The sequence below is a fragment of the Erpetoichthys calabaricus genome, chromosome 7, assembly GCF_900747795.2.
Source record: "Erpetoichthys calabaricus chromosome 7, fErpCal1.3, whole genome shotgun sequence".
Taxonomy (NCBI): domain Eukaryota; kingdom Metazoa; phylum Chordata; class Cladistia; order Polypteriformes; family Polypteridae; genus Erpetoichthys; species Erpetoichthys calabaricus.
The window spans coordinates 122,516,413-122,541,919 of NC_041400.2; the positions used below are offsets into that span (position 1 = coordinate 122,516,413).

Here is a 25,507-nt window from a genome sequence, read left to right on the forward strand (position 1 = left end):
TCCATTTTAAAAACAAGAGTGTTAATGTAGTCAACGTGCATGTTACATGGAATGTCAAGGGCATGTTTTAGTATAATAGTAGCTGTAATTGTTACATTATTATTGCATGGTTGTGTTTAATTTGCCAACAGGTATATCCTGGAGATTATGAGATCATTGAAATAGCATTTCAGATAAAGACTAGAACACAGCTTCAGTGGGGCAAAAAAGTATTTAGTCAGCCACCAATTGTGAAAGTTCTCCCACTTAAAAAGATGAGAGAGGCCTGTAATTTTCATCATAGCTATACCTCAACTATGAGAGACAAAATGAGAAAAAAAAAATCCAAAAAATCACATTGTCTGATTTTAAAGAATTTCTTTGCAAATTATGGTGGAAAATAAGTATTTGGTCACCTACAAACAAGCAAGATTTCTGGCTCTCACAGACCTGTAACTTCTTCTGTAAGAGGCTCCTCTGTCCTCCACTCGTTACCTGTATTAATGGCACCTGTTTGAACTCGTTATCAATATAAAAGACACTTGTCCACAACCTCAGACAGTCACACTTCAAACTCCACTATGGCCAAGACCAAAGAGCTGTTAAATGACACCAGAAACAAAATTGTAGACATGCACCAGGCTGGGAAGACTGAATCTGCAATAGGTAAGCAGCTTGGTGTGAAGAAGTCAACTGTGGGAGCAATTATTAGAAAATGGAAGACATATAAGACCACTGGTAATCTCCCTCGATCTGGGGCTCCACGCAAGATCTCACCCCGTGGGGTCAAAATGATCACAAGAACGGTGAGCAAAAATCCCAGAACCACATGGGGGGACCTAGTGAATGACCTGCAGAGAGCTGGGACCAAAGTAACAAAGGCTACCATTAATAACACACTACGCCGCCAGGGACTCAAATCCTGCAGTGCCAGACGTGTCCCCCTACTTAAGCCAGTACATGTGCAGGCCCGTCTGAAGTTTGCTAGAGAGCATTTGGATGATCCAGAAGAGGATTGGGAGAATGTCATATGGTCAGATGAAACCAAAATAGAACTTTTTGGTAAAAACTCTACTTGTCGTGTTTGGAGGAGAAAGAATGCTGAGTTGCATCCAAAAAACACCATACCTACTGTAAAGCATGGGGGTGGAAACATCATGCTTTGGGGCTGTTTTTCTGCAAAGGGACCAGGACGACTGATCTGTGTAAAGGAAAGAATGACTGGGGCCATGTATCGTCAGATTTTGAGTGAAAACCTCCTTCCATCAGCAAGGGCATTGAAGATGAAACGTGGCTGGGTCTTTCAGCATGACAATGATCCCAAACACACCGCCAGGGTAATGAAGGAGTAGCTTTGTAAGAAGCATTTCAAGGTCCTGGAGTGGCCTAGCCAGTCTCCAGATCTCAACCCCATAGAAAATCTTTGAAGGGAGTTGAAAGTCCGTGTTGCCCAGCGACAGCCCCAAAATATCACTGCTCTAGAGGAGATCTGCATGGAGGAATGGGCCAAAATACCAGCAACAGTGTGTGAAAACCTTGTGAAGACTTACAGAAAACGTTTGAACTCTGTCATTGCCAACAAAGGGTATATAACAAAGTATTGAGATGAACTTTTGTTATTGACCAAATACTTATTTTCCACCATAATCTGCAAATAAATTCTTCAAAAATCAGACAATGTGATTTTCTGGATTTTATTTCTCATTTTGTCTCTCATAGTTGAGGTATACCTATGATGAAAATTACAGGCCTCTCTCATCTTTTTAAGTGGGAGAACTTGCACAATTGGTGGCTGACTAAATACTTTTTTGCCCCACTGTATTTATAAAATTCAGATCTCTTCAGGATATGCAACAAATGCTCTAAACTAGCTAAAAGTTGTACATTGTGTGTGCATATCTGATTTAAAATTATCTAAATGTGTCTAGATTTAAACTTTGACTACTGTCACCTGGCTCAAAAACTTTTTTTTTAGTTTAGCAGAAACTCATTAGTGCCTTTATAAAAGAAATTGCCAGGTATTTGCTTGATCATTACTGCTGCTTTAACATTTGAGGGATCACACTCTGGTCTTTCTGCTCTTCTAACTACATAAGAAGAAAAATGAATAAATCTTGTTAGGTATTTAGTTATGAACAGAATATGTGTTGTATCTCACAAATGACAAGTTGTCATTGCCACTGGAGTGGTCATGAGCAACAGTTCAGCCCTCATTAAACAAGTAATTGAAACCAAATTCACTGTGACAAGGCTTCTTGGAAGTTAGATTGGAAGTCACTGCTTACTTCATGATCTGGCATACTTATGTCGATGAAATGAGTCCCTGTGATATTCTTTCAGGAATCCATACAGCAATACCTATAAGCACAGGTTATGGTGTAAATACTGGTTTAAATTCAAGTGTTTCTATTTTTAATTCAGACATTCAGCTTTATCACAGTGAAACACTTGAGCTTATGCTCCGAAGATGGGCAAAACTGGAGAAGGATTTTAAAATGAAGAATGGAAGATATGATATTAGCAAAATTCCTGACATCTATGACTGTATCAAATATGATGTTCAACACAACTGTGCTTTAAAGTTGGATCACACAATGGAATTATATCGACTTTCAAAAGCTTTAGCTGACATAGTAATTCCTCAGGTAAGACAAACCTGTAATTAGAGATAACACTGTTTAGGAATGCAGTTTTAATTTATAAAAAATAATCTTGTATATGGGTTATTTCATGTATCGCTGATGGATTTTGAAATTACTGTGTAATAATGAAAACTGTGATATCACAAACAGTCGGGAAAGCTTAATGAAACATTGTTTTAAAGTACAGAAGTACGAATAGTTGAGCTAAATATATCAGCAGTTTGATGTGCTAAAACAGAGAAAAATAATTTTGGGGAACTAATTCTGATTTTTATTTTTAAATTAATACAGCAAAATAGTGAGTAATATTGTTCTGCCTGTTTTTTTTTTTTGTTTTTTTTTAAGTTATACAAGTTTATTTTCAAACACAAAAATAATCACATGGTGTTAGATTTCTTAGCTGATGTTATTTTCAGGTACTGAAATTAAGTAACAACAAACACCTTTTAAAATTGCGTGTGAGATGTAACCATTAAAATGTTTTATTTGTAGGAATATGGTATTGCAAAGGCTGAGAAGCTGGATATTGCAAAAGGATACTGCACCCCCTTGATTAGAAAAATCCGTTCAGACCTACAAAGAACACAAGATGACGATACTGTTAATAAACTGCACCCTGTGTAAGACATCCTGAATTTAAAATACATATTTACTAACTGTGTTACCTGGCTTCACCTGGGAAATTTCCTTTCCCAATGGGCCTCAGTTATAGTGGCATCAGTTTATCGGATGTGTCAGATATTTTATGTAACTAATGAATGTTCTGTATGCATGTATGTATACGTTCTGTAGGCTGCTCCAACTGCAGTGAATGATGTCTCGGTGAGGGAGACATTTTATTTGCAGCTTTGCTCAGTGGTTGATGGATGCCCGCAAGGTGACACTCCTTTGGTCATGAATGACTTCAGTGTGGCCTCTGGCACTGACAGGACTGGCTATGAGGATTGTGTCAGTCCCCATGGGTCTGGCGACCATTGTGGGAGTGGCTTCATTTTCCTTGACTTTGCAAAAAGGTCAGCAGCTGCTGATCACTGGATCCATGTTCCAGCATCCTCAGCCACATCGTACTCCAATACTGGTGGTGCAGTGAAGGAGATTGATCATATCCTCGTTGGCAGACGCTGGCAACTCTTGCGAAACTGCAGTTTCTACAAAAGTGCCCAGTTTGTAAATTCTGACCACAGACTTCTTGCTACTCTGTAGGCACAGCGTAGTTGCAGTTGGCTACAACCTACTAGGAAAATGAGGCCGGACCTGGCCAGACTCCAAAATCAGGCTGTTTCTAACGAGTTTGCACACAGTTTTTGTGATGAATTTACAGACTTGGGTGTGACTGCTGATCCTAATGTGATGGGAGACTTTCCATGACAAGACCCTGAAGGTTGCTGAGGGTCGTGTTGGTGTTATCAGTGTTCCCAGAGGGATGTGTTGCATCTTGCAGGGCACCCTGGATATCACTGAGAGGAGTCACGGCGCATGGTTTGATGGAAACTCTGGTCTGTCCTCGGAACTGAGAAAGATAGCTGAGAGGGCTTTTAGGGCAGGTAAGCTGGAGTTTGTTAGAGGAATCTGTGAGCAAGTGACACACCATCTATGGTCTAGTGACCCATGTACTGCTTACAGAGGAATCAAAGCATTAGGCACATCCAAATCTGTTGCACAGAGAATTGCAGTAAGGGTGGCTGTTGGAACAGTCCTTATGGATGACCCTGCAGTTGTGACCCATTGGGCTGGCTACTTTGAGCAGCTGTTAGAGCTGATCCTCCAGCTAGGACGTTTAATATCTCTTGGTCCACGGTTCTTGAGGCTGATTCTCCAGTTAGCTGTGAACCACCCAGTCTCACTGAGATTGCACTTGTGGTGAAACAGCTGAGGGTAGGGAAACCTGCAGGGATCTTAGTATGCGGGATGAACTTCTCCAGGCTGGTTGTAAGGCTATCCTCCTGGCATTGCAAGCAATCTGTGCTTCAGTTTGGGTGATGGACATCCCAACTGATTGGAAAATGGTTGCTTGTCGTCCCTATCTCGAAAGGGAAGGGTGATCATGTGGATTGCAGCAACTACACGGGGCTAACAGTGTTCTCGGTGCCGGGTAAGGTCCTTGCTAGGGTCATCCTCAATAGGATCTGTGATCACTTGCTCACCTACCAGTGACTGGAGCAGTCTGGTTTTATGCCTAAGAAGTCTACCATTGGGCACATCCTGGCGCTGAGAGTTCTCATGGAGCCCAAACGCAAATATCGACAGAGTTTCTTTGCAGCCTTTGTTGATAGTAAAACATTTGACTCAGTTAATCGAGCTGCCCAGTGAGACATCCTGAGACTTTGCAAGATCCCCTCAAAGTTACTGGATATCATGGTTGGCCTGTACACTGCAACTGTGAGTGCTGTGCATAGTGGAGGCAGAACCTCTTTGTTTTTCCAAGTTGATTCTGGGGTTAATCATGGGTGTGTTCTTGCTCCTACTCTGTTCAGTACTTGCATGGACTGGGTGTTGGGCATGGTCGTGGGGTTCAGCTGTTGTGGGGCATCTGTTAGTGAAGAGAGTATGCTATGATCTTGATTCTGCCGACAATGCTCTGATGTTCATGGAGTCAATGGAGGCTCTGATTGGGGCTCTCGAGAGACTGAGTGAGGAGTCTGAGTGTCTGGGCTTGCAAGTGTCCTGGATTAAAAACCAATATCCAGGCCTTTAATGACCTCTTGCGCACAGCCATCAGCAACATGTCTGTCTGTGGAGAGCGTGTTTACTTACCTTGGCAGCAATATTCATTTCTCTAGTAACTTTTCCTATGAAGTCAGTAGACAGAGTGGGAGAGCATGAGCGGGGTCATGTGGTTGCTGGAAAGGGGTATGTGGCACTCCCGATATTTTTTACAAAAGGATAAAAGTCCAAGTCTTTAGAGTCCTGGTGCTTCCTGTTTTGCTATGTGGTTGTGAGTAAAGGATGCTATCCAGTAACCCGAGACAAAGACTGGACTCCTTTTGGAACTTTTCTTTAACTTAATGATCTATACTGGCTCATTTTTTAATCATTTTGTATCATTCTTCTATACTTTGATTTGGTATAGACTCGTTTGGTACTGTGTCTCTTCAGAGAATCCTTGGGTACCACTGGTTGGACTTTGTTTTGATTGAGCGATTGCTCATGGACCCCCAAATAAGGCACATTACCTACATTGTGAGGGAGCGTCAGTTACAACACTATGTCCATGTGGCGTGATTCCGAGAGTGATCCGACTTGCAGGATCCTCATTATTGAGGACTAGACCCAGGTGTGAAGATGCCGCTTTGTCTGAGGTTGCCGTTCCTTAATCCACTGACTTGCTGTAAGGAAAAAAGTATACAACCATATTAGAATAGAACAATACAAATGGGAACAGATTATTCAAATACTTTTGGAAAAATAAAAATAACTCAAGCAGTTAAGTCCCGTTTGTTTACAGACATTTAGTGTTTTTTTTTTGTTGTTTTTTTCTTTTTACTTGCACTTCACATTTGAATTAAACTAAGTACATCAAATACGTTCATTTTCATACCAGCTTATTCCAGTGTTGGGGAATTTGGTTGGGGTAGCCCTGGGCAAGGCACCAGACCTTGACGTGCAAACCTAAATCTCTCACAGAAGGGCCCATTTAGAGTGCCCAGTCACCCTAACCACACTTCTTTGGCATGCAGTATGGTAAAGAAGATAAACAGGCATATCCAGACAACTACCACACATACAAGTAGAAAGTGCAGCAGCCATCGTTTGAGTAATAGTGATCAAACCAATTAAGCTTAAACTGTGAAGCATGTTGCTGTGCTGCTTTAAAGTTCTGCTATTTAGAACAAGTATATGCCAGATAATTAACACACAATTAGGGAGAATATGCAGAAGTTTGTCATACAGGTAATAGTAATCAACCCCATTATGCTTGAACTGTGAGGTAGAATGCGGTGCGCTTCAAAGTTATATTATTTGGCACAAAGTCTCTTTTTTGTAAACATTTTGTGTTATTGTCAGAAACAATCCAAAAAAAGAAAAGCTCAATACTTAGTCAACGATTGTGTTGCCATCCTTAATGGAGAAGAAAACTGTTATCTGAATCAGACTCAAGGTCATCGTATTCTGTATCACTGGCATTCTGCAATTTTTCTACAGTTTCCTTGGTCGTATGTTTTCTTTTTGTTGATGATGATTTCCCTACAGTAATCAATAAATTCTTGTTTGACGTTGAACAAAAATGTTTTCTTTTTGCAACTCTAGTGTAATGCGCAAGAATGCGCTATGGTGTGCCCTCACACACTGAATTTCTTGCACAACATGTTTGTGCAGCTAATTCAGGTACTATGACTAATCAGACAACTATACAACTTTTGAAAGCTATGAAACTCAGCTATACAGTGGCACTGAGCTTATTATTGAACGTGGCTCAATATTTGTGGAATCTTTGAGTAAAGCGGAGTCAATCAGCTGTGACACGCAGCTCGCTTTGGCATATAAACATGTGACAGTTGCATATTTTGCTAATGAGAGCAGAGAACAGGGAAACTTATAAAGAAGACATCCTTGGGTATGTAAAAATACCATTATTGCATTTGAGTGAATTGTGGTTTTATTGCAACATAGACAAACAACATTGAAATCTCATGCATATGTGGCTAAACCTTGTCTTCATTAACTGTTTAGCCTCTGTAGGCTCTCCACCCATCCCCCGCTGTCAGTGATAGTCTGATGTCATTAAGATAATTGCCTGTTTTTCAGGAATTTCTGCCTTTCAATTAAAAAAAAAAAATCAAAAATAACTCTAGTTTTGCCTTATGAGACCTATAATATAGTTGCCTTTGTTCACACACTTAAAAGCTACATCTTAATAATCAAGTTAAATATTCAGAATCTTTTTTAATAAAAAGAAAAAACTTCGATTTAATCCTCATTACACCAAGTTATCTACAGAAGAAAATAATAATTTCCTGTATTCACTGGTAGTTTGGATTTAAAAAAAAAACAAAAAACCTTATTGATTCAATATAAGCTGTACTAGTGAGTTATCAATACTTTTCTGTTTGGTGCAATTGTATGTATTCTGGAAGTTACACATCGCATGAAATGTATCCTTTTAGAAGTGTTTAACAGGCAATCATAGTTGTAAAATGTTGTCTATTACCTTTGTAAAATATATTTGTTGAATGCATCAAGAGGTCAGTTTTCTGCATAAACATTTCTGCAGATGCAACCCCAGTGATAATTAGCTAGGAAGTAACCCCTGTTTCCAGCATCAACAATATTTGACTCTTGATGGCAAAGGTGACATTACACAAAGAAACTCTTATCATTTCACATACCAAAAGTGATGGCAGTGTCAATACAGAAATAGATTGGGTAGTTAGAGTAAAAATATTTGACTGGCCAGTTCATTTTATTCATTTATATTATTTAATTAAAATTTGAAATAATTAAATTTTTAATTTCACTTGAAATACGTTTTGTTTTTGTTGCTGTCTAGGAAATATTTAGCAGTAACTAATTTTTTTTATCATTCAGTAATTCAATCTTTCAGTAATGCAGTTTGCAGTCTACTACATGACATCAGTAAAAATATTAATGCAGGTGTATATTCTATTATATTTTTGTATTTCCAGTTTCCATTTTGCATTCTTTGAAATTACACTTAAAGCCACGCAAATGAGTTTCAGGTTTATATTTTCATATGTAATTAATGTTTTAAAGCATCATATCAATAGGTATATTTCTAAACAAGACCTTTGAAATTCTTAGTTTACTATCATTTTTTTTTCTCATTAGATATTCAAGAGGAGTTATGTCTCCTGAACGACATGTTCGGACAAGATTGTATTTCACTAGTGAGAGTCATGTTCATTCCCTGCTTTCTATATTGCGTTATGGAGCTTTATGTGATGTAAGTTAAGAATCATCATTTTTGATTTCTCTGTTTATACTTTGTTTTTTCCTAAAATAATGTATAATTTTTTGGTTTGTGTAATGTGATAAATGAATTGCATTAAATGACATTTTCTGTTAAAACAAGTATGCAGTAGAAACTCAAATTATGTGAATTTAACCTATGCAATTTCACCTTTATGTGAGTTGGCTGCATGAAGAGTGCAAAAACTGAAAGAATGCAGCACCCAGGGTGATGTGCTTTTTCCAATATTGTTCAAGAGCGGTTCTCCCATCCTGTCACAGTCTGTCTCAGTCACTGCTGTCTGACTGTGTACCATATTTTTGCATTTTCACACATTAATGCCAAGAAGAAGGAAACAATTGCTGATCACTTGATCCTTATCCCCACCTGTGTGAAAAGAGTTCCAGGTACTCTTCCTAAGACTCATTTACTGTGATGTATGGTGACACAACAGTACAGTAAGTAAGTCACACACACATTCCATGCCACTCTCGGTCTAACATATAACAGGTGCTTGAAGAAGAGTGAATTGCGTGCTTACTATTAACTTGGTCTCACTTATAGTGAAACAAGAAGAAGTGGCATTCACTCCTTCATGCATTCTAATGCTGTCTCACCTAACCTGGCATGCGGTAGTGTGCAAACAGAAGAGTTGTCTGTCTTCTATACTCTACCATCCCAACATCTGTCTTTTACACCACTGTACAAGACACAGACCCATCTCACCTAATGTTGCACATACAACGAGAGTAATAGTGTATTTGTATTTTCTCATGTCTACACATCAAGTGTTAACTGTCATATTTGTAAATAAATGTACTGTTCTAAATCTGTCTGCATTGGACTAAAGCAGGTTGTTGTCCCTTTCTCAGATCTAGCTGAAACCTACTGATGCACATTCATATATTAAGTGACTAATGTGTATGTGTGTGTGTGTGTGTATATATATATATATATATATATATATATATATATATAATATAAAATGTATAGCTGAAGCCATAAGGTTTACATATGCCTTGGCTAAAAACTTTCAAAATCAAAATGCCTCAAGTTCACATATATCATGTTACCAAACAGTTCATACACCATAAGAGTTTTTCTCTAAAATAATGATTAACACACATTTATTTCACCTTTTAATCACTATATCAGATTTCAGTGGGTCAAACGTTTACACACCAAGTTAGTATATGGTGGTGTTGCCTTTACTCCTGACAGAACTGGTATAATTGATTCAGATTTGGGGGATTTCTTGCTTAGACACATTTCTGCAGGTCTGGCCACAAATTTTATGTAGATTTGGGCCATGGCTTTTTGATGACCACTCCAGTACTATCACATTATTGTCTGCAAGCTATTTTGTTACTACTTTGGAAGTATGCTTGGGATCATTGTCCTGTTCCCTTGGGGTGTTGCTTTGGAATTTTCAGATAATGCTCCTTCTTCATGATAGCATCTATTTTATAAAGTGTACCTGTCCCTTTCATAGTAAAACACTCCCACAACATGATGCTGCTTCCCCCGTGCTTTGCATGTTGGGATGGTGTTCTTTGGATTAAGTGCCTCACTGTTTATTCTCCATGCATATCACTGGTCATTAGGCAAAATGGTTGATATTTTGTTTTGTCTGACAAAAGAGCAATCCTCCAAAAGGCCATGTCTTTGTCCTAGTGATTAACTGCAAACTGCTTTTTTAAGTCAATGTTTAGCAATAGTTTCTTACTTGGTTGACAACCATTCAGGCCATGGTGATGAAATGCTCACGTAATGGCGGATGATAACACTTTTGTTACTGATGCCTCCAGCCCGCTCAACAGTTCCTTAGTTGTTGTCTTTTCGTACAGTTACTTGTGATGTATTGAACCTTTTGGAGATGGCATCTAAGGAGAAACCCAACTTGTGAAGATCCACAATTTCCTTCCTAAGGTCTTGACTCAGTTCTTTTGATTTCCCCATTGTCTTAACCACTAGAAGGAAGGCACTGGCTCTACAGATAGGCCTGTATATACAACCACAGGTGCCCAAGTTACTGACTATTTATAACAAATAGTAACTCTGAAGCTGCTAGAAGTACTGTAATTGCATCAATTCCTAGGAGGATAGGTCTACCTGAAGAAGGTGGCATGAAAAACTGCTCTGCGGTCACCATGTTAAAGCACTTCGGACGTGTCTCCGGGCTGCTAGGGACCATATGCACTGGATATGAGTTCACTAACGAGCCTCACAGAGAGAGGTGGGCAAAATGGTGAAGCAGCTTGGAGATGCCACTAAAGTGCTCGCTAAGTGCCATGTCTGTGAACACTGATCTGAAAGCTCCTTTTCTTCAGCTTCTCCGGCAGTCCCTCCCCTTCTAGCAGTTGAGCAAGTGTATGAGATATACTTTATATATGTGTTTGTGGTTAGTAAAATAGTGATGTGCCTTGGGATGATTTTGGTTGCAAAAAGTGTGCCACTACAGACAAAGGTTGGGAAACGCTAATATAGATAATAGTATGAGGCTAAATATTTTGACAGGCTTAGTGAAATGACTCAATTTAATCAGAAAGTAACTGAGAAATGTTCAGGAAGGAAACATAAGTATCCTGATCATAAAGGCAGAGTAACATTTAGGTTGGACTTATCCTTTGGGTATAGTACAAGACAGGATTAGGGGGTGAGTTATGTTTTAAAATGTAGGGGTCTATGAATCTTTCCATGTGAGTTTGTCCCCAGGTGAGGTAAGCCTGGCAAACATGCATAGGACTGGGCAGGCTGGCAACAAGTATGGAATAAAATTAGGGTGGAAATGACTCTAGGTGTAGTAAATGATAAAGTAGGATTCAAGAAAAATAGGAGGACTAGTGATTGTATGATGATGATTACTGGTGTGCAATACCTGCAGAAAATGATATCTTGATATTTTCTGTGACTTTGACGATAATGATTATTATACGATATTTTGCATCCTTTAAAAACATGTTTGTAAAAGTCTTATTGATCTAGCTTAGTCTTGATAATAGGATATTAATTGTAGCTTACTAATGAGATTAATGGAAGCAACAGTTAAGGACAACACATCCTAATTATTTATTTAAAACTGAAATAAAATAACACAAAACATTAAAATCACCAGTCAAAGTATTACTGCGATCAAACAGTGCAAGTATGAGTAAACCATTTTAATATGGGCTACAGGATTTACCTGCAGTGGGCTGGCGCCCTGCCCTGGGTTTGGTTCCTGTCCTGCACCCTGTGTTGTCTGGGATTGGCTCCAGCAGACCCCCGTGACCCTGTAGTTAGGATATGGATGGATGGATTTACACAGAAAATAGCACTATGACCAAAAAAACTATTATAATGAGAAAATTTTAAACAGGCACACTTAATGTAAACAAGATATGAATCCAAAGGGAATAAAATACTAATCATAATTGAAATACAGGGCAAGAACAAGGCAATCTTGATACACATAAACTGTTCTGCTCTAAGGTGAATTGTGCTGCATACAAGCAAGAAGAAAAATCTGACATACTGTACTATAGTGTAAGAATCCAAAGTTCTGTCAAGTGCTGCACAAAAAAAAAAAACTATAGCATTTGTAAATAAGTTCTCTTATATATTGCACAAAGATACAAAAAAACCCAAACCGATAACATTTTTATACAAATTACTAACTTCAAGATCTGTCCAATATTGCATAAATATGTCAGAAAAAATAAAACAATTGTAAAATTCTACTGAGGAAACATCAAGCCGACTCCACTCCTTTCACAAGCTTTATCCTCCTTCCTCCCGACTCTGGCTTCCTGATACAAGGTAGGCAGTCCCTTTTATTTTAGCTGCCCTGAAAGTGGTCCCAATCTTATGCACATGGTCTGTCAGCACTTTCAGGTGAGGCGGAAACCCCATGAGATAGGGATTACCCAATCCTGCAGCTCCCCCAATGGCCTCCGTGGAACCCAACAGGGTTCCCCCCCCACGACTACAATACCTGGCATGCCATGCAGGCACCCATGTGGGAATCTGAGCTCACTGCCATCTAGCATCCTGGGGGAGATAAAGCCCTGTGTAAGCTGTCTCCCCCTGTCCTTCCAATATAAGGTGCTTCGGCTGGATAAGCATGCCGCCAATCCTTCACAGTATTAAGTAAAAACTCCATACTATGTACAACAAACTTTCTTCATCTAATATTGCTGTGCTTTGAATACACTCCATCAGCTGCAGAACAGTATAAGTAGAACTGTCTGATTCATTCTAGGTGGCAATTTTGGTATGTCACGTAAAATTAAAAATAAATAAATACTTGAAGTTTCCATCTTTACATGATAAAATTCTGTCTGCTCTGTTTACTTTACAGCGCCATGCAGTTCAGGTCAAAGTCTAGCTGGAATTGTTGGATGTGAACTGACGTCAAACAAGTGGCCATTGAATGGCCAAATTTCTTGCAGCTTTTAACTGTGAAACTGATAACGAAATACAATTTAATGCTATTATCTGTCCAATTTAGTACATGATTGTGACCGCTACATTTATATTCCTTTGTGTAAGCATAAACTAATGTATTTTTTATTCTTGGCATTCTTCTTCTTTTCCTGTTTGTTTCTTAATCTAACTCAGAACTTTGACTTTCTTGTACTTAACTATTACTTATGGTTTAATGTTTGATATTAGTTTGTGTTCTGTGTCATCTTTTTTTACTCCTGTGAATATTTGTGTAGCGCTCTGAGCATAGGAAGGGAAATAAAATATATTAGTTTTATTATTATTACAACAGTGTAGTGAGTTCAGGTTTGTTTTCTAACCTGGTCAGTGTCTGTATGGACCATGTTTGCTTGTTTTCCTGCATGTGTATGTGGACTGAGTTGTGTGTAACTGCAGAAATTCTTTTACTGCTGGATATTAGAAGTGTGTCATCAAGCACTCTCAGTTGCTGAATTGTGTTTATTCCTGCTTGTTATTAAATTGTATCCTCCCAGTTTAGGCTCACAGGAAACTCCCCAGGTTTTCCATGTTTCTTATTAAGTCAATGATCTGAGATGTTGCTATAAGAGATGTTCAGTATTTGATGTAAATAATAGGTTTGTAGAAATGCACTATATACATGGAAAAATATACCTTTTTCTGGTGTTACTGTTATTAACACAGTTCAAGTAGTGACTTGAACGTTTCAAAACATAATCAAAGTAAATATTGTAAAAATTCAGAGTTATAAAATGCAGATGAAGCACAGTCAATATCAGGAAATATCAAGCAATAAATGAGCATATGTGTGCAGTGATCTTACTGTTTGCAAAAGGACTCAAAAATAAACAAATCAGTTTTTGAAATTTAATACTCATTTGCTTAAACTTGTTTTAGGTTAAAGTAACAAGTGACATGAGATCACACTAGTTATTTGATTGTTCCATTTTTTGATTACACTGGAAGCATTACACTATGACAGTCTTGAGAAAATTGAGTTCAGTCACATACAGTAAAATCGTATGTATCAAGTTGGCAGGTACGGGAACAATATATACAATTTGACAATTATGAAGGAAACTGTTTTTACACTTGGAAAACAATGTCCATGTGGACATGTTTGGTGAGTTAGACAAAACTAGTAAAATGTGCTGAAAAGTAAAAATAAAATCAAAAATTAAACTATAAAATTACTACCCAACTAAAAATATCTTAAAACTAGAAGAATACTGAGTCGTCCCCTTCAAAAACAGGGAATCTGTGTAAAATTTGACACAAATATCCTCATCTGTGTGGATTTGCACACTGTTTAAACAAATACACACAATTCTGCCTTATATACTGTATTATAGCCATGTTGCTCTTTTGTATAATGGGTTAAGGAAAGAAACAAAACATGAATGCGTTTTTTTTTTTTTTTTTTAAATGTTGACTCTTTTTTGTCTTTGCTTGATGAAACGAAAATGGCTCATCCATCATCTACGCCACCTCTCACTCAATTTCTCTGCTCCCATGAGTTGAGAATTTGTTATTTTTGTGTATGATTGAATTTCAAAAATTGGAGTCACTTCTACTTGGGATGGAAACATGACCACTGTTGTACTTCCTGGTTTAGTATGGTTTCAGGAATATATGTTTAATCCCATATTAATAAACTTGGATGGCTTGTTGAATATTCATATCACTGATAAAGCATGTACACTGGGCAAAACAGCTATTTTTTTGTGGTGTTCTCCCTATTGAACCTGTTATTCATGATGAAATAACTTAATAGTACAAATATTTTCTTAGTTAAAGTAAGTGGCATCAACCTTTTCTATCCAGCTTTGAGAAACTACACTGCCATGCATGTATATATCAGTATTACACTAATATGTATTAGTACATTAATTTAAGATGCTTTATAAATTCCAGAAGTTTTTCTTACTTTAAAATGCTTTTTTTAGGAAAACAAAGATGACCAATGGAAGAGAGCCATGGATTATCTCAATGTTGTTAGTGAGCTTAATTACATGACGCAGATTGTAATCATGCTTTATGAAGATCCTAGTAAGGTATTTGTTTACTTGATTTAATGTTTCCCCTATAGAAAATTTATACTGATTATAATATACATCTTGTAAGCATGTTAACCATTAATAAGCTTTTTATTTTTTTTTTTTTACTTTTAAAGGATGTATCTTCTGATGATCGCTTTCATGTTGAATTGCATTTTAGCCCTGGTGCAAAGGGCTGTGAAGAAGACAAAAATTTGCCGTCAGGTTTTGGATACAGACCAGCATCCCGTGAGGTATACATATTTTCCTATTAATTTAACTTCATGTATTAGTACATCATTAGGGAGGTACTGGAGCAGAAATTTTAAAAGCCGATTGCCCTTTCTGATGCCAGCCTCCTTTAGTAGCATTTTACAAAATGCAAGAGGGACAGTTCTCTTCTTCTAACCAAAGGAGCGAGGGAAAGGAATATAAGGAATATGACTTGGGATATTGGGAGTGTAATTAAATAATGGGTAAAATGGTGAGGTACTGAACATAAAGAAAAGGAAACGACAGAAAAGTAAAGATGTTTGAATGTTTAGTAGGAACTGTGAGAAGTACACATTTTCTGTCAGGGGAGCAGGGAAGGCAGTGGTGACGTTTGTGTATTTGTGTGTAAAATTGGGCGGTCAAAGTGGTGGAGATGAAGAGGGTGAATGAGCATGTTGTACTTTTAGGATGATTGTTATGTGTTGTACTTGGCATATGCCCCACAGGTTGGCAGAACAAATGAAGGCAATGATTAGTTTGGGACAAGATGGTTTAGGTGACACCTAGAGGAAGGTTTCCAGTGGCAGAACCTTGTGTGGCTGTTCCAGTTCCAGGATCTTGTGATGTCATTAATTTGCTTGCAGCCACACGTGTAAAGCGGGGAGTAGTCCTGAGCAAAGCCTGATGAATTCACTTCACAGTGAGTTTGGCAAAGTCACGGAAATGTTTGTGAATTTAGTGGATTATAATGATGCAATGGTCTTTTCAGTGTCCCTGAAAGTTAAGGCTATGGAAGCCTCTGCCAACTATACTGAACTGATTATTGTGGCTGAAAATGCGTTCTAAGCTGTGAGGTGGCAGTGCTAACTACTTTGCCACAAGCCAAAAAAAAATGCAAATGAGACAATAACCGAAAACAGAATACAAATACCAATACAAATGGCCACAAACTAGCAATACGTTTTTTTTTTTTTAATTATAAATGTGTATATGTATCATTGTGATCATGGAGTTCCAAACTTGTGGCACACATTAACCATACAACAAGCAGCAACATGAAACTGGCTGATTTCATTTTTTAAAGTCACAGCACCAGGCACAGCCTTGAGGGATATGAGGAGGAGGGGGACTCCTTTAAGACTTCAGACTAGAGACTTAAGTCTAGCTCTAGCACAAGGCTATACTATGTAGGCCATACAGATTTGCTTGGGAGCTCACAGGTATTAGTGCGATATAACCAGTGGCAATACTCTTTAATATTCTCATTATGGTCAACTAATGTTTACTCTTGTGTAGGTGCTTATATTTTATCTGAGGACTATTAAATGTTCACTGCGTATTCTTATTATTACCTTTGGCCTAAAACGTGAGTAGGGATGAGCAAACCCCACTGAATTTGTTTCACTTTGAGTTCAATGAAACCTCTGAAATGTTTGCGAACTCTGCAAAATGCATTGAAGCCAATCGGGAAGGAGGAACTGAACTAGTTTTGGGGAGCTTATAGTGGTGCAATAGTTTAAGTGTCCTTTCAGGATTATTGTGGCCAAAAATGTGATCTGAGCTGTGAGGCAGCAGTGCTAACCACTGAGCCTAAAGCAACAAAAGATACAGACAGAATGAATACCACAAATGAAATGCAACAAACTGCCACAAACTAGCAATAAGAATTCAATGTATAGTTAATTGTACTGAGAGAGTGCCAGTCTTGGGCACACATTGACTGTGCCTTGAAGCAGTTGCGTAGGACTGGCACGTTCCATTGCTTGAAGCTGCAGATCAGAGTGCAACAGGAATATCTTTTTTGTTTCCCATGTATCTGTGCCCATGTATATTTATTCCATCAAGAACATAGAAACACTTGGTAAGTAGTAATGTATCTTTTGTTTTTATTATTTCAGTGTGTCCTGTGTTTTCTGATGAGAGGAGGGAAGAGGGCTTCTTTAACACTAGAATTACCAGAGCCTACGAAAAAACTCGTGGAGTCCCACCTTAAATCGCTTCACACTTCTCCATCAGCGTCTTTTGTCCTGTAAATGTGTTGATAAGCAGCAAGCAGCCTACTATCACATCCTCCACTGCCGCACAGTTTTCTCAGCTCAAATCTGTTTACCTGCGTGTCAGTTGCTTGGAGTTGTATAGAGTGAGAAGTCAAGCAAAATGACACCTTTTATAAATGCTATATCGTTATTTGGAACACATGCATTTCATGTGTGTTCCGTGTCTACAACGATCTATGTAAACACATCGTTAAAACAAACGTTTTTCATGTTTTAGTAATAATTGACAAAATGTAGACATGAAGTTTATAATGTGTGAAGCCTAAAGTCCAAATATCAAAGAAACACTTTCACAACAGGTACAAATATAACAGAACAAATGTGCTCAGTCACTCTGTAACAGCCGGTGTAAATGTGTGATACTTTATTTTGTTTTTTATTTATTCAGTTTCATTCTCAGTCGAGTTCACGATTCCACCCTACCCCCCCCCCATCTGACACTGCTGTTTTCACATATATAGCTCAAATGTTATTTATTTGGATCACATAAAGACTCGCTATAGCTCAAATATTATTTATTTGGATCACATAAAGACGCGCTATAGCTTGCTATAGCTCAAATGTTATTTATTTGGTTCACATAAAGACTCGCTATAGCTCAAATGTTATTTATTTAGATCACATAAAGACGCGCTATAGCTCGCTATAGCTCAAATGTTATTTATTTGGATCACATAAAGATGCGCTATAGCTCGCATGTTATTTATTTGGATCACATAAAGATGCGCTATAGCTTGCATTTTATTTATTTCGCTAACGCTACACCTTCCAGATCTAAACACTAGCGTGGTGTATGTGCCCAAAAAAGTCTAACTGCATTCTCGTACCATTGCTTGCGTACTAAAGTGTCAGCAGGTATTTTTCGTGACATTACACATGTAATTTGTGAGCATGCCTTTGACGATCAAACAGAGGAAGCTCTGCAGTTCACTTTTGACTTTATGCTGTAGATCTGACGTTCTTTGTATGTAAGAGCCAGATCTACAGCGTAAAGTCACGAGTGTAGAGCTTCCCATGTACATATACAAAGTGCAGCGATGGCAAAAGTACATTCTTGATCCGATGTAGAATCGTCGGCATGAGTTGAGTGTACCTCTGTTATAGCGTGTCTATGTGAAAACAGCACTGTCAAATGCGTGGGGGATTGGGGGGGGCGCGGGGAGTTGGGAACGTGAACGCGGCTGAGAGAATAACAGAATAGAAAAAAACAAAGCTAACCTTTACAAGTATCATAAATTACACCGGCAGTTACAGACTGGAATCAAATTTATGTTTTTATTCTAAAATAGTAAGAATACGAGCAGCTCAGTTCTCAAAACGGACTCACCCGGGATCGAACCCGCGAAGCTTTGATTGCAAGTCAGCAGCTGATACCGTTGCACCACTGAATCTCTCGTTCCAATTGCGTGTCAATGTCGCAGGTAAACGCGGGTTGTTTTTCTGCAGTTATATTTTTGAATAAAAGCGGATTTGTTCTGTTATATTTGTACTTTTTGTGAAAGTGTTTCTTTGATGTTTGGAATTCAGGCTTCACACATTATACACTTCATGTCTACATTTTGTCAATTATTACTAAAACATGAAAAACGTTTGTTTTAACGATGTGTTTACATAGATCGTTGTAGACACGGAACACACATGAAATGCATGTGTTCCAAATAACGATATAGTATTTATAAAAGGTGTATTTTTGCTTGACTTCTCACTCTATACAACTCCAAGCAACTGACACGCAGTAAACAGATTTGAGCTGAGAAAACTGTGCGGCAGTGGGGGATGTTATAGTAGGCTACTTGCTGCTTATCAACACATTTACAGGACAAAAGACGCTGATGGAGAAGTGTGAAGCGATTTAAGGTGGGACGGATCTACGAGTTTTTTTGTAGGCTCTGGTAATTCTAGTGTTAAGCCTTATTTTGAGTTCATTGCTGGGCACATGTCCAATTTGCGTGCATAATTAGCCATGCAGTGCTGGCATGCAGTGATCGGTGTTATACACCATATCCTTTGGCAGTACTAGTAATACTGCAAATAGTTATATTTTCTTTTTTAAGTTCCCTGATGACCCACGTACAGCAATAGAAAAGCCTGTACAGGGTGAAATAACCATGAGTGGAAGAAAAGAGTGTGGTTAGAGACAGGGGAAAATATTGCACAGTGCTGATCAGTGGACAGGGTGGGAGGGTGCAGTTTCAGTGCATCTCAATAGCTTAAAAAAAGGTATTTTTGCTTTTTCCTTGTATTTTGCTATACAGCAATTGCCAAGTCAGCAACAACCTTATAGTAGGAATGCATGATCTGCACATGGCTTATATAGCTCTGTGATGTCACGTTGGCCTCACAAAGCAGCATGGAATGCTTGGAAAAAAAATCTTCCAAGGACTTCCAGGAAATTTTCAGCAAACACAGCATATTCCCGTGCCAAAAATACATTGGTGAAATTCTCCGATCAGCACTAGTATATAGTCTTGGCACAGGGCTATCTTGAAAACATGCCGTGCACTGGGTCCCCAGAATTAAAACATTGTTTCAAGTGGATAAATGTTTGATTGCATATAAAGAGAGATTTAAATGCTGCATTACACCAATTAAGCCTAATATACGTAAATTAGTGAGTTTGCTGTTTTTACAGTTGTATCATAGTGGAAACCTCCTTAAAACTAGCTAATTTCTCTTTATTTATGTTTAATATCCATATCTACCTTGATGTACACATATGTTTATGTGCTGAATGTGGTGTTCCTAACTTTATAATCTGAGGATTCCAGTAAGAAAATCTGTACCATACTGGGAGAGTGGTGTATCATTCACCACAGACTTTGTGCTTGGGCTAGCTTGGTTAATTTTAGTACATGATCATGTGGCAACCCCTTACAAACATGTCCAGAATCCAGTTTGGGTAACAAACCATAGTTTAAGAAGAACTGCACTAAACCAAGGTTTTGGTTTTTTTTATTCAAGGTATATACTTGTTAATATATGATGTAAGGTGTTAGTGGTGTAAAATAGCCACACATGGAAGCTGAGTATTAATTAATATCTGTCTTTACATGCAAACATGTATTGATTCGCTAAACCAATGTTTTAGTCCTAGGAAACTACTGAATGACACATTTTCACGATAGCCTAGGGCCAAAACGGTCAACACTTCTACTTTATGCCCTGAATGATGTCACAGGATTCTGGAGGGATCTGCCACTGAAGCTCTCTGGTCATACTCAATCTGACATCTTGGACACCTCAGGGGGTGGCAGTTGTAATAAGTGGCAACTTATTTAGCTTGCACCAAGGTGACTTACATTTGAATTATAAGTGGTTGTATTTCTTTGGTTTTTCCAATGGGAGCATGTGCAGGTAAGGTGATTTGCTCTAGGTCACACAGTGGTCTGAAGTCTAAAGCCTTAACATGTTGAGGGTTTGAGAGATTCTGCAGTTTGGTGATGGAAATTGTTGTGTACAACACCAGTTTTAAGAAAGAGGAAAATGAGACATCAAGAGGGTGATGTGTTAAGCTGGTAGTGTAAGGAACATAAGATTGTTTTTTTGGTGAGGAACTTTTATCAGAATGTAGTGAAAAATGTAAAGGTAATTCTTGGAGGAGATTGTTGCATCACTTGGTTATAGGAGATCTTTTACTCAGAATAAGAAGAAAAGTAAGAGGAAGTATGTATTGATGCTGAAGGTTTGAAAGTTGGAGGAGAATGTGAAAAGTAAATTTGCTGAAGCTAGCAACTATCCATCCATCCATCCATCCATCCATTTTCCAACCCGCTGAATCCGAACACAGGGTCACGGGGGTCTGCTGGAGCCAATCCCAGCCAACACAGGGCACAAGGCAGGAACCAGTCCCGCGCAGGGTGCCAACCCACCACGGGACACACACAAACACACCTACACAACAAGCACACACTAGGGCCAATTTAGAATCAGCAATCCACCTAACCTGCATGTCTTTGGACTGTGGGAGGAAACCGAAGCCCATCTAAATGTTGAAAAATATCTGGCTGAAAACAAAAGAGGAAGCTTGAGGTTGAATTAAAGGACCACCAAGACACAAGCAAAAATGATGCTGGTGGAATATTGAGGTATTGATAAAAACAGGAGATGATATCAGGATCCTCAGGGAAAGAAAATCAAAATGTGCCTGGGCAGTCTATAAGGAATCCAAAACAAAATGCCAGAAATGCAGTTGAAGAAGGTGCAAGAAGCCAAGAGGTGATAAGAGCTTGAAAATGCTGGAAGTAATGAAGAAGTAAAGAAAAAATGTCTTAAGTATCCAAAAGTAAATAGCTAAAAAGACGGACTGTAACAGATGTGATTACTGAAGTGGATATTGTGATGGATAGTCATGTGAAAGAAAGGGATAATGGTGTTCTTTCTGAGAAACAAAGGACTGAGCTGTGGATTTTAGAAAGAGGAGGTTGCAGAATTGCTGAACAAGATGAAGATAGGTAAAGCAGCTGGCCCAACTGGTATGGTGACAGAAGTGTTGAAGGTTCTGGAGGTGAATAGGTGACATACCTGTGTAAGATGATTATTTACGAAGAGGATTCCAGAAGATGTGAAAAGTAGTGTACTCATTCCTGTATACAAAGGAAATGTGATCCACTGAAGTGCATGTCATATCAAGTGATCAGGCTTTATGAGAAAGTAATGAAGTTGGTACAAAAAAGTTGGATTATGCAATTTTAGATTTGGAGAAGGTGTTTGACATGATGCTGTGTGGGTTGATAAGGAGGACACTGAGAAAGTTAGGTGTGGAGGACTGGTTAGTTTTTGGGGTGATTTCAATTTATAATGAAGCTTGGTCAAGATAGCAGATGGGAATAATGAAAGTGTTAAGGTGAAAGTAAAGCAGCCCTAGGGATCTGATCCAAGTCTATTGGCGTACATGATAGTAATGGTGGGTATTCAGAGAGTGAATAATTGCATTGGAAACTCTTTTACACCAATGATCTCATATAGATATATAATGAAAGTGTCATAAATAAGTGAAGTGGAATTGAAGGAGACATTTTTTAAACAGAAAGCTAGTTTATATGGAAAAGGCCCCAAGGTAAATGCAAGAAAGACCAAGGGGGTAGTTGGAGGAGTAGGAGCATGAGATGAAGAGGAAGTGAATGTCTGTGCAGTGAAAGTGGTAAAGGGGATGGGAGAATTTCAATTCTGTGCATGGGTTGTCAGACATGAATGTTTAAAACTGGTAAATAAAATGTGTACTAAGTCTAAATTTAGGTATAAGTAATAGTGATTTTGGAGGAAATGGTGATCTTTCTGCTATTTAGGTGATATGCTGAGCACACATGGAGTGCATTCACAGCAGAATAGAAGTTCTTAAAGAAATTTCAGATGTTGCTCATTCTGACTTTAAAAAGAGCCTACTTGGCATTTTTAATGAAAAATGGATCAAAACTACATGAGGAGTAGTATACTCTATGTATACTACAGTATATGAGGAGACCTGGCCAATGAATGTCAAATATGAAGGAAAGCTGTAAAGAACAGAGATGAGAATGATCAGGTGGATGTGTTGTGTGTCACAGACTAAGAAGAAGATGAATGCTTAGAGGAAAAAGATTTGGTGTGCAACTAGCCAACCTGGGTAAATACAAAAGATGGCTATTAAGCAGATGGTGGTGATTTATCATTATAGTGCAACTCCTAGTAATGTCATGAAACTGTAAACTGGTTTCTTTGTTGGAGTTTGCCATATTGGACAGGTTTTTGCTTTATTTTTATCATTTGCCTTTCATAAGTATCCATTTTGTCAGCTATTTTATCTAAACAATTGCAGCCTACAAAAATGATTCTTCAACTTCAAAATACAACTTCAACTGGGCTTTTGCATACTTCTGATTTAGTTCTGATATGTCTGATTTGACCATTTCTTTATCTTGTTAATATAAAAAAATAACTACCCAGCTCAGCCATGGTTTTATGTGTCAAGCAAATTAGCCATTCACAACTTGCAATTCAGAAATTTGGTAGCTTTCGCAAATCATACTAAGCTTAAAATTTTAATACTTAATTGCCTATTTTTAGACATAGTAAAAATACCCTTTGCCAAACCCCACTTGTCATAATTTTTGTAATTTCAAGTATCTTCCTTTTTTGGCCTAATGCAGAGCGATGGTTACAAGAAGAAAAGTCAGAATAACGATAGTGATGAAGAGCTTGCATCTTCTAAAAGGGACGAACCAGATCGATCCCTCATGATGTTTAGGCCAATGGTATCTGATCCAATCTTCATACACAGGAAGTCTCCTCTGCCTCGCTCTAAAAAAATTGGCTCTGTAGAAGTAAGTGATATATTTTTTAATAATGAGTTATATTTTTCATTTAATATTTGTTGATAGAGTAGTTTCTGTTTGCATTTGTCCTCATGTTGGCAAACATAATTTTTTGTATGTTTAATAAATTGAAAATGTATTAAATGGTTAAATGCTACTTTATTAGAATACCATCTTAAGCTTAACATTGTGCAGAATTTCTTCAAAAATCAACCAAGGGTTACTTCTAAAGTTTTTTGGTTATTGATTAGCTGGTTAATGAATACACTCTTGTAATTATTATACTATAATAGTTCCATATTTAAACGAAACCTATATACTTCCTGTAGTAAATAGTCCATAATTATGAAAACTGTGTTATGTATTTTAGAATGTTTAAGGAGGTAGGTTCTTTTTATTTAATATTTATGCCTGTATGTGCATAATCTCTGCTTTTAAAAAATTTGAATGCTTTCTTAAATATTATTGGATATTTTATATTATTATAGTATTTATAAGAAAATTTTAAATCTCTTTCACATTTAAACTATATTTTTAAAAGTTGTAGGTGGTGTCACACAAGTCTTTGTTTTAGCCTTTGGTTATATGGGGAGATATATATCCTAAATAATGAAGATGAATTTAAAATCTGCTTTTAAGAAAAATATTTTGCATGTAATCTAAAAATCACAATTTGGCACCTATTATGTTTATGATAGAAAATAGCTTGCTTTTAAGAGACATGGGGTGGCCAAAACAGCATTTAATGAGCAAAATCCATCAATTTGCACCAAACATAATTCATGCAGACATGGCTTACAGTTTCCATTTTTCATTGAGATTGCATGTCTGTTCTTGAAAAATTCATGCAGTACTTTGAAGAACTAATTAGGTTAGTCTTTAAATTTATTTTTTGCTGTGGTCTGATATAAATTGGAAATTTGTATGTCCCAGTATATTTGGATATTTTTTGTATTCTAGAATGATTGTTTTAATTGCATTTAAAATCAAGGCCATTTTTAAATGCTAGCTTCATTTTTATTATAAAAAACATTAAAAACAAAGACACTTAAAGGTATTTTTTCCTGATAGCCACACAGAGTGGCTGTAAAAAGTATTCACCCCTTTAACATTGTTTTCATTTTCTTGTCTTACAATATAGAGTCTTAGCCTAACTACTGTGTTATTTTCAACATTAAAATTCTGTTAAACCTAAGTATAAAAAAAAATCTGTAGATGTAAATAAATTGTTGAAGATAATAAGTATTCACCATCACTTCAGTCAACATATATAGAGCTACAGTTTTGCACAACTGAACATTGCAGTTTCATTTTCCTGAACATGCACCAAGTTTTCAACTCCTGACACGTTTTTAGTTAAGTCTAGTCTTTGGTTTATAGTTCCAGAAACTCCACACACTCCAACAGGTTTTCATTCAGCATTTACTTGTGTTTTTCTTCATACTGTTTTTTTCCCTTTCGTCTTACACACTGTACTAATTAGTCCATAATGTACTTTAGATCAGAAAGTCATTTTTTTTGTGTGCGTGTGTATTTTTTTCTTCTAGCAAAATGGTCACTTTTCGTGAAGCCTAGTTATTGTGTTGCATCACAGAAATTGTTGTTAGACATATTTATGCATCACTGTATTTCATTTACAGTTGGCATAATAATCTTGGTGGCCTTCCTAACTATTCCCTCCCTAACTAACATTCCCCTATCTAAAGTTCAATTTTATCATGAGTGTGTTTTTGTCTTTATAATAACTTTTCACTAGAAACTCTTCTAACAGTGCCTTAACATCACACAGATTGGTTCCATGCTGCTAATTGTGTTTTCTAAAGGCAATTGATTTTATCAGAACTAATTTAGGCATATTATATATATGGTAATGCATGTTTTTAATTTTGAAAGACCTGTAAAGATTTTTCTTCTCTTTTAATCGCGTTAAAAAATAGTT

General features: G+C 37.5%; 1 protein-coding gene across 10 annotated transcripts in view; it reads left to right on the forward strand.

The window, feature by feature from the left end:
- The window catches only part of ppip5k2 (diphosphoinositol pentakisphosphate kinase 2), a 273,516-nt gene that overhangs the window by 186,342 nt on the left and 61,667 nt on the right, over nucleotides 1-25,507 (forward strand). For all 10 annotated transcript variants that reach the window (XM_051929861.1, XM_051929854.1, XM_051929852.1 and 7 more), the window contains exons 19-24: nucleotides 2,401-2,624; nucleotides 3,114-3,241; nucleotides 8,409-8,523; nucleotides 14,919-15,026; nucleotides 15,146-15,262; nucleotides 23,404-23,577. In XM_051929861.1, the coding sequence (XP_051785821.1) occupies nucleotides 2,401-2,624; nucleotides 3,114-3,241; nucleotides 8,409-8,523; nucleotides 14,919-15,026; nucleotides 15,146-15,262; nucleotides 23,404-23,577 (866 nt within the window). The remainder of the gene's footprint in view (nucleotides 1-2,400; nucleotides 2,625-3,113; nucleotides 3,242-8,408; nucleotides 8,524-14,918; nucleotides 15,027-15,145; nucleotides 15,263-23,403; nucleotides 23,578-25,507) is intronic.